This window comes from Canis aureus, chromosome 25, assembly GCF_053574225.1.
Source record: "Canis aureus isolate CA01 chromosome 25, VMU_Caureus_v.1.0, whole genome shotgun sequence".
Lineage (NCBI taxonomy): Eukaryota > Metazoa > Chordata > Mammalia > Carnivora > Canidae > Canis > Canis aureus.
In genome coordinates this window covers 32,836,000-32,851,150 of record NC_135635.1, presented here as the reverse complement: position 1 = coordinate 32,851,150, position 15,151 = coordinate 32,836,000, and the positions used below count along the sequence as shown (strand labels likewise).

At 34.2% G+C, this 15,151-nt stretch overlaps 1 protein-coding gene across 12 annotated transcripts in view; it reads left to right on the top strand.

Moving 5' to 3' along the window:
* Positions 1–15,151, top strand: part of ATF7IP (activating transcription factor 7 interacting protein) — a 111,888-nt gene that overhangs the window by 83,906 nt on the left and 12,831 nt on the right. For 10 of the 12 annotated variants that reach the window (XM_077870989.1, XM_077870988.1, XM_077870987.1 and 7 more), the window contains 5 exons: positions 1,463–1,536; positions 2,057–2,145; positions 3,774–4,409; positions 12,079–12,170; positions 13,668–13,746. In XM_077870989.1, the coding sequence (XP_077727115.1) occupies positions 1,463–1,536; positions 2,057–2,145; positions 3,774–4,409; positions 12,079–12,170; positions 13,668–13,746 (970 nt within the window). The remainder of the gene's footprint in view (positions 1–1,462; positions 1,537–2,056; positions 2,146–3,773; positions 4,410–12,078; positions 12,171–13,667; positions 13,747–15,151) is intronic. The other 2 variants (XM_077870986.1, XM_077870985.1) reach the window with 1 other exon arrangement.

Genomic DNA, 15,151 nt, shown 5'->3' with positions numbered 1-15,151 from the left:
ATGATGGGTAAATGAAACAGACTTTCCTGCACACTACAATGCACCTTTTCTTTGCCTTGCTACTTCTTGGGGGTCCTATAACCTCTTAGACTAGTTTCTTGAATTCTGACAAAGGAAATTTGGTCTATCCTGTGGAAAGAGGGTGTTGGTCTTCCTATTCTGCCATCTGCTGATGTCACTACAGTGTAGAACTTAAGGTCTTCCATCCAGTGACCATACAGTATCCTAAGTCAGTTGTATTTAGTTTATTTATTGTGCTTTTTAACTCCTTTTTCTATTTTTCTCTCTGAAATGTTCTTTATCTTCATCTTAACTGTTTTGGATGTAATGATTATTCAAAGACCTATTTGAAGATGCATTTTCCTCAAAAACTTTTTTTTAAAACTTTTTCCATTGGTACTGCACTGTTAACTTTAACTTGCTTTTCTATTTGTTTAATATGTTTTTGTCCACAGGAAGATTTTAAGCACCTGTAGAGCAATTCATTGTAATTTTATCTCTTATTTTCTCTACACATATAACTATAATGCTATAGCTGCTGGTTAAAATTATTCTTTTATCCTATAAAAAGCATCAGGATTTGTTGATTGAAAAGAATAATTAGTGGCATCTGCTGATATGATCAGAATTTATCACATTTATTTTAATATTTATTAATGTTATTACACTTAATCAAGTCTTGAGCAGTTATTTATATTTCTTAATTTAAGAAATATATGATGATAGTGTAATTACTGATGGAGGCCCAAGTAATGGTAATTAATGTGTATAAGAATTCCATTTCTATATTCCTTGTGTTTTGGAGGAAAAGGCTGAAGTTAGTTGATACTTAAGTTTAGTATTGAGATACCTTTTTATGAAGTTATAACACATAGTGGCAAGTAGTTTTTATAAGTAATAGTTGTAAAAATTATTTTAATTTGAGAAATTTGATTTGTGACCCTAGGCACCACTTAATTGGTAATCAACTATTTCTGGGTAAGAATAAATATGTACTTTGTTGAGTTTCTTTTGGTAATTTGGTGTCAGTAATGCGTAGTATGTAGGAGGCATTCACTAGATATTGAATGACTATGTATAGTTATTCTTTAGATTCAAATTATTAATATTTACTGAACCCTTACAGCATGTGAACCATTTTCACATTCTTTATTTGCTTATCTTAAAAAACGAGGCATAGGAATTATTATATTAATCTTTCATACAATAAGCAGTTGTTTCAGTGGATTAAGTAATTTAAGTGGCAATGCCAAGATTCAAATTCTTGTCTCATCTAGTAATATTTTCAGGAAGTAACAGATAATATATTGAGAAAGCATATAAGGTTTTTTTTTTAATATTGTATTGGTTTTAGGTGCACAACATAGTAATTCAACATTCATATATGTTATGAAATCACAATAAGTCAAGTTAAGATCTGGTGTATTGGGTTTTATTTTACCTGGGTATTTTTCTTCCCCAGAATCCACCAAACCCACCGGTATCACCAGGAAAGTCTGTAGTTGACATCAACAGCAATAACAATGTGCCGTACAGGTGAGAATTGTAAACAGTCTGTCAAATTTATAATTATAGGAAAATTTTAGAATGTATTCTTATTTATTTTTGTAGAGATATGTATTTGGAGTATACTGGATTTAGATTTTCTTCTTTTTTGTTATATTGTTCATTTGTTGTTACTGGCTTTGCTAATTTATTATAAGGCTTTCTTTGGTCGTTGAAGATTTCTTTAACCACTTATACTAAATAGTATTCTTTCATAGTAATTGAGAAATGCTTTGATCAAGGGTGATAAAAGCTAATGTCTGCAGATGTACATAAAAAGTAAAAGTGTTGAGAACATTAGAATATAAGAGACAGACTCTTCCTTAATTCCATAGACCCCAGCATGCTGAAGTCTATGTGCTGTCTTTACCTTTGTATTCATTGGCACTTTCATGCCACCATACTCAAGTCTTGCCAGCCTTTCTCCTATCAGCCACTGCTTTCAGTATTCATAAATTGAGGTGCTCCTGAATGACATTTTAATGACTATTTGTGTGTATATATGTTGTAGAAATGCAGGCACAGTGAGACAGATGCTGGAGTCCAAGAGGAATGTAAGTGAGAGTGCACCACCATCCTTTCCAACCCCTGTGAATACAGGTAATATTTTTTAATACAAAAATGACATTTTCTTAGTAATCGAAGGTTTTGGTTGTCTTTTCTTACGTCTTTTTGCGATTGATTAAGGAAATGAGCGTATTTATCTAAAATTAAATAATTACAAAATTTTATCAAAAAAAACAGGAATACAGATATACATGAAAATACAGAAAGTCAAATCTCTAGTGTTTCTCAAATTTTCTAATTTCTGTATCCCTGTGTAATCTTAAAATAATATAAAGAATCCCAAAGAGCTTTTGTTTTTGTGGCTTATGTTGATATTTACTGTAGTAGAAATAAAACAAGTTTTTAAATGTTTACTTAAAAATAACAGACCTGTATCATGTAACACAAATAACCTATTTGAATGAAAAATAACTTTTTCAAGCTTAAAACAATTAGAAGAGTTATTTAGGTAGTGAGCGGTACCACCTTGAGTAGTGTGAGCTACCTTGAGTTTTGTACTGAGGCATCAGAAGTTTTACTCACCATCAGTGCAAATATTTACACGTTGAGAAAAATCAAGTAATATCTTATTATTTTTATAAAACAATTTTGACATTGCCACCTCCCTGAAAGGGTCACAGTTATCCCAGGTGTCCCCCTGGATAACACTGAGGATTGCTGTTCTAGTGTGCCTATGATTTTGGAAAGAGGACAGAACAATAAGAAAGAAATTTGGTCATCAATTTGAAACCTCTTCAAATGAGAATAAACAAATAGTGGAACCAAAATTGCTATAAAACTTCCAGGGCAGCCTGGGTGGCTCAGTGGTTTAGCGATGCCTTCAGCCCAGGGCGTGAACCTGGAGACCCGGGATGAGTCCCACGTCAGGCTCCCTGCATGGAGCCTGCTTCTCCCTCTGCTTGTGTCTCTGCCTCTCTCTCTCTCTTTCTTTCTCTCTCTCTGTACCCGCCCCCCTCCATGTCTCTCACAAATAAATAAAAAAAAAAATCTAAAAAAAAAAAAAACCCCAAAAAAACAAAACAAAAAATTTCTAGTGGCTAGCATTTTTGTTTCTCTGGTGTTTGGTATCAATTCCCTTATTTCTTAATTCATCACCCCTCTTTACCCAAATCATATAATGTCACTAGAGTGTCAGTAGAAGCAGCTTCTCCATACTAGCTCCTGTCAGGTAATTTAGTAAAACTTGATTCACAGAGGTTTCACACATGGTTCAAGTGATAAAATACCACATCCAAGCTTACTTCATTCATTAATAGTGATGACTCTTTCTAGATTGTCTGTTTGAGTTTATATTTTGTCAGTGTCCTAAGGCATTTGTGGTTTTAGGGTAGTTTCAAAAATGTTTGTACAGTTTTACCAAGTTTTCAGTCATTTTTCCGTTAATCTGAAGTGATGATAGTAATTTTCAGATACTGTTTTGACACTGAGATAGCAGTCTTCCATAATAATCATAAGCCATGTGCCAAACATAGGTGCAAAAATACTTCTATCAATTTAATTCCAGGAATTTGCAAAACTTCAATCTGGAAGAAATTTTATTATGAAAGATTTGGCTATATCTACTGTAGTAGATATAGTCATTAAATTTTATCTTGTTGAATTATGCTTGCTGATAAATGAAGACAGCCATTTAAACTGATACTTCTTTTTTCTTTTTGTAGTTTCTTCAACCAGTCTTGTCACTCCTCCAACTGTTGTCAGTAGTCAACCTAAATTGCAGACTCCAGTGACTTCTGGTTCTTTGACAGCAACATCAGTTCTTCCTGCACCCAACACAGCTACAGTAGTTGCTACTACTCAGGTGCCTAGTGGAAATCCCCAACCTACAATCTCTTTACAACCTTTACCAGTGATTTTGCATGTACCTGTTGCGGTATCCTCCCAGCCTCAACTCCTGCAGAGCCATCCAGGGACTTTAGTGACTAATCAACCATCTGGCAACGTTGAGTTCATTTCTGTACAAAGCCCACCTACAGTGAGTGGTCTTACCAAAAATCCGGTATCCTTGCCAGCCTTGCCAAACCCCACTAAACCAAACAATGTTCCTTCCGTGGCCAGTCCCAGTATTCAAAGGAACTCTCCTGCCAGTGCTGCACCATTAGGGACAACGCTTGCTGTACAGGCTGTTCCAACAGCACACTCTATTGTACAAGCCACAAGGACTTCTTTACCTACAGTAGGCCCATCAGGACTCTATAGTCCATCAAATAATCGAGGTCCCATACAGATGAAAATTCCAATTTCTGCTTTTAGTACTTCATCTCCTGCAGAACAGAGCACTACTACCCCAAGAATTGGTAAGTCACTGTGTAGGCTTAAGAATAGAAATGCAGGCATGTTAATGGCCTATTTTAGATAATTGAACATTTGTGTGTATTTTTGGAAGTGGCTATCTTTATTTGAAGAAGAAAATAAGTAGAATATCCTAGAAATTAATTTTAGTATATTTTTAGTTACCTAAGAAATAATATTACGATGATATTTGAAAATTTATTTTGAATGAAAAGTTAGAATTTTAATTTAGCTTTTAGTAATTTTTCGTAATGTAGGTGAAATTTTTCATTCAGGCTTTCAGGCAAACATTATGAATTACTTTTATAATATGTTTGGCAGAAGTATCTGAATAGAACACATTTATTTTAAAGTATATAATTTACATAATATATGCTTACATGGGCAAATGACAAACCACATATCTTCCCTACCATTTGTTAAAATCCTTTGTGCATTCATCACTCACATCTTACAAATTTGAACAATTTAAAAATAGGTTCTTCCCTCTCTAATTTCCTATAAAGTGATTGCTTTTTGTTTTCTCTATAAAAGAAAAATATAATATTTCCCCCGTGACATATTACATGATTTATGTTTGCATATGTCTGTATATTTTCCAGTATTGCAAAAAGGAGAAATTGATTGTACCTGTATTTAAAATCTGTAAAATTCTGTCTTCCTTGTTCTTAAGAAGCATACATTTTGTATGCATTCTTGAATTTTTTTATTCTTTATTTCTGGCTTCACACTTAACTCCCAATTGAAAGATCGGCAAAATGTGTAATGTGTAATAGTGAAATTGCTGCTAGTATCTCTTTTACTGACATAGTAACTATGAAATATAAGAAACATTCAAATAAGAAACATTCTAAAGTACAAAATTTGATAAGTGAGATATACAAGCATTTTGGTGTTTTAAATTTCTCGTGTAGGCATTAGTAGTATACTTGCCCGCTGAGTATATTTTCTTATATAAAACAGTGATTATAGTATTTCATAAGGTTGTTGATAGTAAATGAGTGGATGATCAAAATTAATATCAGACAGGAGCTAAATATTAACCTCATACAAATTTACATCTGGGATATAAGAGGAAATCTGAAATTTTATATAAAAATGAAATTATTAATATTTAAAATGTAAATACTTGCATGGTACAACAACAATATTTGTTAGTCCTATCTGCTACCACATTACTCTATAGTAGACACTCCTATTCATGTTTGCAGCAGTGAAGATGGTTACTTTTAACCGAGGTCAATGAATGAGCAAGATTTTGGGGGGTTACTTCATTTTTATCTAATTTCTTTTTCTTCTAATCCTTAGTATTTTTTAATATGTCAGGTAGAAATTGATTTCTCATAGACATGTGATTTTGGAGTTTTTTATCCTTATGTAATATTGAGTCTAAGTTGAAACAATTTTTAATTCATGGTCACAAGATAAGATATATCCTTAAGCATAAAACTTGGCCTGAAAGACCATGGCTTGAAAAGAAATAAATAACTTAAAAGATTTTGCTAAGTTTTGTGAATGCTCATACCCTAAACACTTCTATGGATATCAGAGTTATATATCGATTATTCTGTTTTCTTAAAATTTTTATGACCATTTGTTGACATAGAGGGTATATTTTCCCCAAAATTGATTAGCTCTAATGTACTCTATTAGTCATAGTGTCAGTCTGTTTTGTATTTATTTATCTGACTGTTCTTAATTGTTTTTGTATGTAAAACTAATAGTTTTCACAATCATTCTTCATCTGTATATCATTATACTTTTGCGATGATATATACTTAAACTTTTGTATTTTACCATATATTTACTTAACATATTTTATGTACTCTATTGTATAAATTAAGGAGATCTATATTTCAAGTTCTATTTAGATTGCTTACCTATATTTGAAAGTAAATTATTGGATACTAACCATAAATGTGACTGATAAACTTTTTTTGTATATTGTTCATCATGTTAATTAGAATGAGATCTGATGAAATGATGTATTCTGTACTCATGCATAATTTTAGAGGAACCAAAAATGACATTAAAGTAGGCATTTAGCTATTTAGGCTTCCCAAAACCTAAGCTGAAGCCATATGGCAAATTTTGGCTGAAAATGAAGGTTAAAGCCAACTGTTAATACATTCATAATATGATATATCAATTAGTTGTATAATTAAAACTTTTTAAGTCTTATACTTAACGTAGATATTATTGACTTAACGAGAACATAGCCTAACTAACTAGAATGCATGTGTTTTGTATGTATTTTTTCATAGTTCATGTGTCCTCATACAGTAAGTCAGCATTTTCTGTTTATAATAAAAGTAAGAATCCTTCTAGAGACTGCTAGGAGATTTAGGGCTTAAATTATAATTAATTTTATTCATTTATAGGGTGGAGTTAAGACACTAGAAGAGTAGAGGGACCCTAAGTTTGCCTCATCTCTCAAGTGCATTAGTAGTATCATACAGCTGGGTAAATATCAAATAATTTTAAACACCTAAGAAGTCAGTTTGAGGTCTGAGAGCAAGCTACACAACTAGGGTAGAGAAACAGCTACATCTCGGAACCACGTAGAAGCTGCAGAGAGTTGATTTGTTTGAGAAAAGAACTGCAGGAGGAGAGGGACCCCTGATTACAGAGAAAGGAGGGAGGGGGAGCAGAGAGAAAGAGAGAAGAAAAGCAGTGCACAGCAGATTGCACAAGAGAAACTTTTCCCCAAAACCATCGACTGGGTAAAGGAGAGGGACTGATTACTGCAAGTTACTATAAGTGGTGGATTGCAAAGTCTGAAGTTTTAAAAGGCCTTGCCATCACCATGGTTTTGCCTGGCAGGCTTAGTCGTATTCCTGTGGGGAAAGAGGACAGAGAAACCTGGGAGTGGGCAATGTGGTCTGAGGATCCCCTGGAGAACGGAGAAATCGTTCTCTTTTTAGAGTGCATTTGGTAGTGGATGGCGTGGCCTCTCTGGGACAAAAGAACTGGTGGCACTAATGTGCTGCCTTGTTCCCTAGCAAGGAATAAAAGACAGTGGCTGAAAGAAGCAGACCTTGGTGCTGGCTTTTTGCTTCATTCTACCATAAACTCTGAATTGCTGCCCTTTCATGCAACTGCTTTTCTGGGATGAAACAGCAAAAATGTGGTGAGACCTTCCCCCCAGAGGATCAGCCTGGGTCCCTAAAACTTGGAGTTTTGAAACCCAGCTGCATGCCTGCGACGAAATACAGGAGTGCTGTGCTGCCTGGCAGGCATACAGCTCGAACACAGGGTGAAGGCAAGGATCTGACAGAGAACCGGGGAGGCAAGAAAGGTGATTGTTTGCTCTCTATGAGGGCTTCCTGAAGAGTGGCAGGGGTGAACTCTCCCACCCCGTCCCCCCCATCCCTACTCCAGGTCCAGGAGAACAGTGATGCCATTCCTATCCCCTTTCAGTCCTGACTGACTAGAGTGAGCAAATCAGCACCACCCAGTGGAGACCAGAGCTGCTTACCCCAAGCCCCGCCTTATGCACCCTGTAGGTGTTCATAGAGTGCTTTGAAACTTCAGCTCTAGGGGAAATAGGATCTGGCTTTTTTGGGGGGAAGGAGGGGACCTCCTCTTAATATAGACGTTCTTCTCAGGATCAGGAATATAACAGGCTTTACTAACAATCACAAAGAAACAGTGATATAAAAAGAGAGAATGAAAGATACTAGATCCCAAATGTAGACTTAAGGAACTCATCAACTCTTTAAAGCATAGTAGCATTTGTATCATAAAAGTCCCAAAAGAAGAGTGAGAAAAAGGGACAGAAGGCTTATTTGAGCACATTATAGCTGAAAACTTCCCTAATCTGGGGAAGGAAACAGACCTCAAAATCCAAGAAACAGAGAACTCCCATTAAATCCAACAAAGCACTAACACCATTACCACTTACAGCAATGGACAGATCATTTAAACATAAAATCAGTAAGGAAACAATGACTTTGAATGATACTGGATCAGATAGACTTAACATATATTCAGAACATTTCATCCTAAAACAGCAGAATACACATTCTTTTTTTTCTTTTTAAGATTTTATTTATATTTGTGAGAGAGAGCAAGAAAGAGAAAGAATGAGCATGAGTAGGGGGAAGGACAGAGGGAGAAGCAGATTCCCTGCTGAGCAGGGAGTCTGACAAGGGACTTGATCCCAGGACTCTGGGATCATGACCTGAGGTGAAGGCAGATGCTTAACCAGTTGAGCCACTCAGGTGCCCAGAATACACATTCTTTTTGAGTGCACATGGAACATTTTCCAGAATAGATCACATAGTGGGTCATAAATCAGCCCTCAACATGTACAACAAGATTGAAATCAGGGATCCCTGGGTGTCTCAGTGGTTTAGCACCTGCCTTTGGTCCAGGGCATGGTCCTGGAGTCCCGGGATCGAGTCCCACATCAAGCTCCTTTCGTGGAGCCTGCTTCTCCCTCTGCCTGTGTCTCTGCCTCTCTCTCTCTCTCTCTCTCTGGGTCTTTCATGAATAAATAAATAAAATCTTTAAAAAAAATAACCATGAATATTTTCAGACCACAGTGCTATGAAATTTGAACTCAACCACAAGAAATAGGAAGGCCACAAATACATGGAGGTTAAAGAACATTTTTTTTTAAAGATTTCATTTATTTATTAATGAGAGACACACCGAGAGAGGCAGAGACATAGGCAAAGGGAGAAGCAGGCTCCTTGCAGGGAGCCTGATGTGGGACTTGATCCCCAGATCCCGGATCAGGACCTGAGCCGAAGGCATATGCTCAACTGCTGAGCCACCCAGGCGTCCTGAGGTTAAAGAGCATTCTAAAGGATGAATGACTTAACCAGGAAATTAAAGAAAAATAAAAAAAAATACATGGATGCAAATGAAAATACAGCATTCCAAAGTCTTTGGAATCCAGCAAAGACAGTCCTAAGAGGGAAGTGTATTGCGGGCCTACCTCAAGAAGTAAGAAAAGGCTCAAATATACAAACCAACTTATCATGTAAAGGAGCTAGAAAAAGAACAGCAAATAAAGCCTTAGGCCAGCAGAAGGAAAATAATAAAGATTAGAGCAGAAATAGATGATATAGAAACAAAAAAAAAACCCAGTAGAATAGGTCAGTGGAACCAAGAGTTGGTTCTTTGAAAGAATTAATAAAATTGATTTACCCCTATCCAGACGTATCACAAAGAAAAGTGAAAGGACTGGAATAAAATCGCAAATGATAGAGGAAAGATCACAACTGACACCACAGTATGTAGAAAACCTGAAAGACTCCACCAAAAATTTGCTGGAACTAACACATCAGTTCAGCAAAGTTGCAAGCTATAAATTCAATGTACAGAAATCTGTTGTTTTTCTGTACACCAGTAGTGAAGCAGCAGAGAAAGAAAGGTATCCATCCCATTTACAGTTGCAACAAAAACCATAAGATGTGTAGGAAGAAACCTTACCAAAGAGGTAAAAGATCTGTACTCTGAAAACTATAGAACACTTGAAGAAAAAAATTGAAGAGGACACAAGGAAATGGAAAAACATTCCATGCTCATGGATTGGAAGCACAAACATTGTTAAAATGTCCATTCTACCCAAAGCATCTACACATTAATGCCATCCATATCAAAATACCACCAGAATTTTTCACAGAGCTAGAACAAACAATCCTGAAATTTGTGTGAAACCACAAAAGATGCTGAGTAGCCAAAGCAGTCCTGAAAAACAAAACCAAAGATAGAGGCATCACAATTCCAGTCGCCAAGCTGTATTACAAAGCTGTAATCATCAAGACAGTATGGTACTGGCACAAAAGCAGACACATAGATCAATGGAACAGAATAGAGAATCTAGAAATGGATCCACAACTAAAAGCAGGAAAGAAAATATCCAATGGACAAAAGACAGTCTCTTCTCAAATGGTGTTGAGAAAACTGGACAGCCACAGTGCAGAAGAATGAAACTGGACCACTTTCTTACACCGTACGCAAAAATAAATTCAAAATGGATGAAAGACCTCAGTGTGGGACAGGAAATCACCAAAATTCCAGAGAACACAGGCAGTAACCTTGTTCACCTCAGCTGTAGCAACTTCTTACTGGACACATTGCTGGAGGCAAAGGAAACAAAAGCAGAAATGAACTATTGGCACTTCATGAAGATAAAAAGCTTCTACACAATGAAGGAAATAATAAAACAAAAAGGCAGACTATGAAATGGGAGAAGATAAGACATATGATATTGACAAATGATATTTGATAAAGCAGTATTATCGAAAATATAACATCAGATTCAGTGCTCAAGAAACAAGTAATCCAATTAAGAAATGGGCAGAAGACATGAATAGATATTTTTCCAAAGGAGACATGAGGAGGATGGCTAACATGCACATGAAATAATGCTCAGCTTCACCCATCATCAGGGAAATGCAAATCAAAGACACACTTTCTAAGGATTTGGGACAATGAGTTGACTTAGGTCAGATTGGATGTCAGTTAATAGTATATAGCACACTATATCTTATCTTACTATACCATCTTTTTTGGGGGGAAACATAGATTTAGATTATTTTATATAACTTAATTCTAGCTTTGAAGTTGCCTTTGGTGTTTTGGTGAATTAATATTGATAATTTAATGTAGAATTGGTCAACATTTTAAATGCTGGAGAATGAATGGTGTTTGTGCTTTTTATTAAGTAGTATTTCAGAAGCTTCACAGTCCAGAACAGATGTTGATTCATTATAAATGAAGTAATTTTAAGATACTTTTTAGAAAGCAAAGATTACATTAATATATTCTTCCTGCAAGAAAACTTAAGATAATTCAAAAAGGGAGACATTACAAGGGCCTCCTTTTTTACTTTGCTAGCTTACGAAAACCTGTTTTAGTAGGTGGATATTTATCCAAATTTTCTTGATGTGCAGGCAGTTGTGTGTGTATGTATTTTATATATAATGAAATGCATAGTTCTACCTCTGTTTTTAAGCATAATTTAATCTATATGTGTTCTGAAGATTTGAAATGAAAGAAATGCCATATTTTGACCAAGAATGTTATTATCTACAGAAAGCAAGGATACGATGTTTCGACATTGGAAATTCACTACCTTACCAAAGAGGAACAGTTACATAATCACCTCAGTAGATGCTAAAGACATTTGATAAAATTTAATACCTTCTCTATGGAAGTTGAGGCAGAAAAACCTACTTGATTTATTTTCTTTGCTGTTCTGGAAGTAACTTTTGTGTGTCTATGTGTATCATAAACTCAATACAAGTTAATTGAAAAATGAATAAAGAAAAATCATCTGTGATTGAACTACTGAGATTATGCATGTATATTTTCTCAGAATCACTGTGTAGTTTGCTAATGAATTCATTATATCTTTGCCATGTCATTACATCTTTTTCTCCAAAGGCATATAGTATGGAGCAATTATATGTTAGGACATTTAAGTTATGCATATTCTATATTTCTCTGAAGATATTTCTTAGGATATAGTTAAATAATCTGGGCAATGGGTAAATGAAAATTTTTTCTTTTATGAATTTACCCATCTGAAAGTTAAAATAGCAATGGTGTATGAGAAAGTTCATTTACATATGTGACATGTTGACAGAAAACCAGAAAATTACATCAATTGTTGTATATAAAACAACCAAACCTTTCACATTTTGTTGGTGCTTTTAGAAATGGCTCTCTTTTTTGACTCCTCAGAAAACCAGACAAACAAAACAATAGATGCTTCCGTTAATAAGAAAGCAGCTGATAGCACATCACAGGTAAGAGTTTTTCCTTCTGTTTCAAAGTAAAATTCTAATTACAATGCACAGGGTAATGGATTTCGATCAGTATTCTTTAATACAATGAAAATTAAGTTAGTAATCAAACTTTTTAGACCTAGAGTTTCTGTTTTTGTTTTTCAGTTTCTACTACTGAGATTTCTTGCCTGTACATTCATTAATATAATACTTTCCTTTATTTTTTTTAACATATTCTTAAAAGCTGCTCTGGAGTCTTTGCTGAATTCAACTTCTAGTTCTACTTGGAGTCATTTTCTCTTGACTGTCTTTTGTCTTTAGTTGGGTTCTATTTTATTGGGTTTTGCATATTTGTCTGGTAATTTTTGATAAATGTAAAGTTTAGTAAATTTTGAAAATTGGACCTTGTAAATATGTTGTAGCAGGTGAATTTTGTTACATTCTTTAAGGATTTGTTAAGAACTTCTAGTTTTGGATTTTAAGATTGTTGTAGTGTTAGTTAACAAATCATTTTCTATGAAGTCATTATTAGAGAAAGATTTATAGTTGTAAGATTTAGAATTAAATCATTATCTTTGGATTTGGCCTGAGTTTCTTAATGTCAAGGAATTATATTCTTTAATTTTGTAAAGTCTGAATTCTGCAGTTAAAAACTTTAGTCATTTGGAGCTGATCTCAGTATAATATATTAATTATGATTAGCATTTTTTACACAGCACATGTCATGCCTGCACATGTCATGCCTGGTGTTAGGCTCTTTGTATGCATATTTGGATTATTGCTCATAACAGCAGAGTTTGGAAATTGAGGATATTATCTTTTAATATAAATTCACATTGCTGATATGTGCTGGAACTAAAAGATGCCCTCAGTCTTTTTGACTCAGATTACTGGTTCCTTACGTCTATATTGTACTTCTTTCCTTCTTTGTTGCTGTATGTAGTTAAAATTATATTTCTAATTTTTAAAAATTAACATTTCTAATGATTTGGGACAATAAGTTGACTTAGGTCAAATTGGATGTCAGTTAATAGCATAGCACACCATATCTTATCATACCATACCTTCTTTTGGGGGAAAAACATAGATTTAGATTATTTTATATAACTATTTATATAAGTATTTTATACAACTTAATTCTAGCTTTGAAATTGCTTTTGGTGAATTAATATTAATATAGTGTAGGATTGGTCAACATTTTAAGTGCGGGAAAATGAATGGTGTTTATATACTTATCAGTTAAAGCACTAAATCACTTAATAACCCTATGCAATCGTCAAATTAAAAAATTTCTATAATTGTAAAAAAAAATTCAAAATTACTTTCTCTATGACAGATGTATAGCTCATGAGTATTCGGGATCATTTGTCTGACAAACACTGTGTTTTCAGGTAAAGCCATTTAGTGGTCCAGATTGAAACAGGCTACTCATTATCCTTGTTGCCCCTAAGTATTATTTCATTCTTCTTTATGTCTGCCAGAGTTTCCTTTGCAAAATGCAGAAGTTTTGTTTTTCAGAGTGGAAAAGCCACAGGCAGTGATTCGAGTGGTGTCATTGATCTCACAATGGATGATGAAGAGAGTGGAGCTTCACAAGGTACTCATAAGTAATAGTACTACTACAAAGGAATGCTTTGATAACATTTTTCCTGTTTAACCGAGTAATCAGTGAAGACAGATCTCTACAGCATTATGCTTGATGTATTTGCATCTATTTTAGAATGAGAATTTTTTATATTAGAATTAAAAAATCGAAATCTAATTTTGAATGAATATGAACAAAGCTTAGAGGAAAACAGAGCAGTTAGGAGATTAACTTATGGAGCATCCCTCTTTTTATATATTTTATTTCACTTGATCTTTGTAATAGCCTTGTAATGCCCATTTTAGAGTTGATAATTGATTCAGAGAGTGCAAGTCAGAGTCAGTAAAGGAGCTGGGAATCAAACCCAGGTCTTTTGACTCTAAATTAAATGTTCTTTCTGTGTGTGTTCATGTGTCTGTGTGCACCCATGCCCTTTAATGTAGGTACTTTCCAGTGTGTATACATTTAAATTTGGTTATTTGAATTAATTTTCTTTATTTAAGATTATATAAACAAAAATGAAGGTGATGTTAAAAAGCCTGCACATCCAAAATGCTCAGTACTATTCTGAGTTAATTACAATATTTATAAATTAAATTGGATAGATGTTAACTAATATTCTCAATAATTCTTCTGCAGTGTTAATAGACAGTGTGAATAAAAAGTTCCATGGTTAAATATGCTGGGGAAATGCTGAATTAAATAAAAATTATATGGGTTTTTCCCCCCCTTTAGTAGACTTCTCTGAGCCTTTACTATGCTAATTAATAATGTAATTTCTCTAAGAATGATTCAAGATACATAAAATATTTCTCAAACTTGGCTGCACAACTATTTACAGATATATGTGTGAAACTGTGGTGATAATTACATAATGTATGTGGAAAATTTAGTAAGATAAGTTACTAGGTTAATTATTACCTTAACATTAAATTTAAAAATAACCTATAGATTTAAAAACATATTTTAGAGAATAGGATCGTTAATTGGTTTTAGGGAAACAAGTAGCTATACAATTGATTATGTGACAGTAAACTCAAGTTTTTTGGTATAAATCTGATGTAAAATTGGAAGATTTATCCAATCATTTGTCCGAATTTAATTCATGCCAGTATATTATTATTAAAAAGTTTAAAATCATCTGCATTGATTTTTCTTTTTTTTTTTTTTTTTTTATAGACAAGTCCAAATATAATGAATCCCTAGAAGATAAAATAAATACAGGTTATTTTTGAGAGGACACAGGTAGGGCTGATTCTGAATAAAAAAGTCAAGTAAGCAAAGTTATCAGTGCCCTTGCCATTCCTTTTCTAGCATCCCTGCTTTGTGGGGCCTTTTCCCATGGCCCCACCTTTGAGTATACCTTAAATTTTCCATTCCAAAGTTCATTGTTTTCCATCAGCACTCAGTTAAAGCA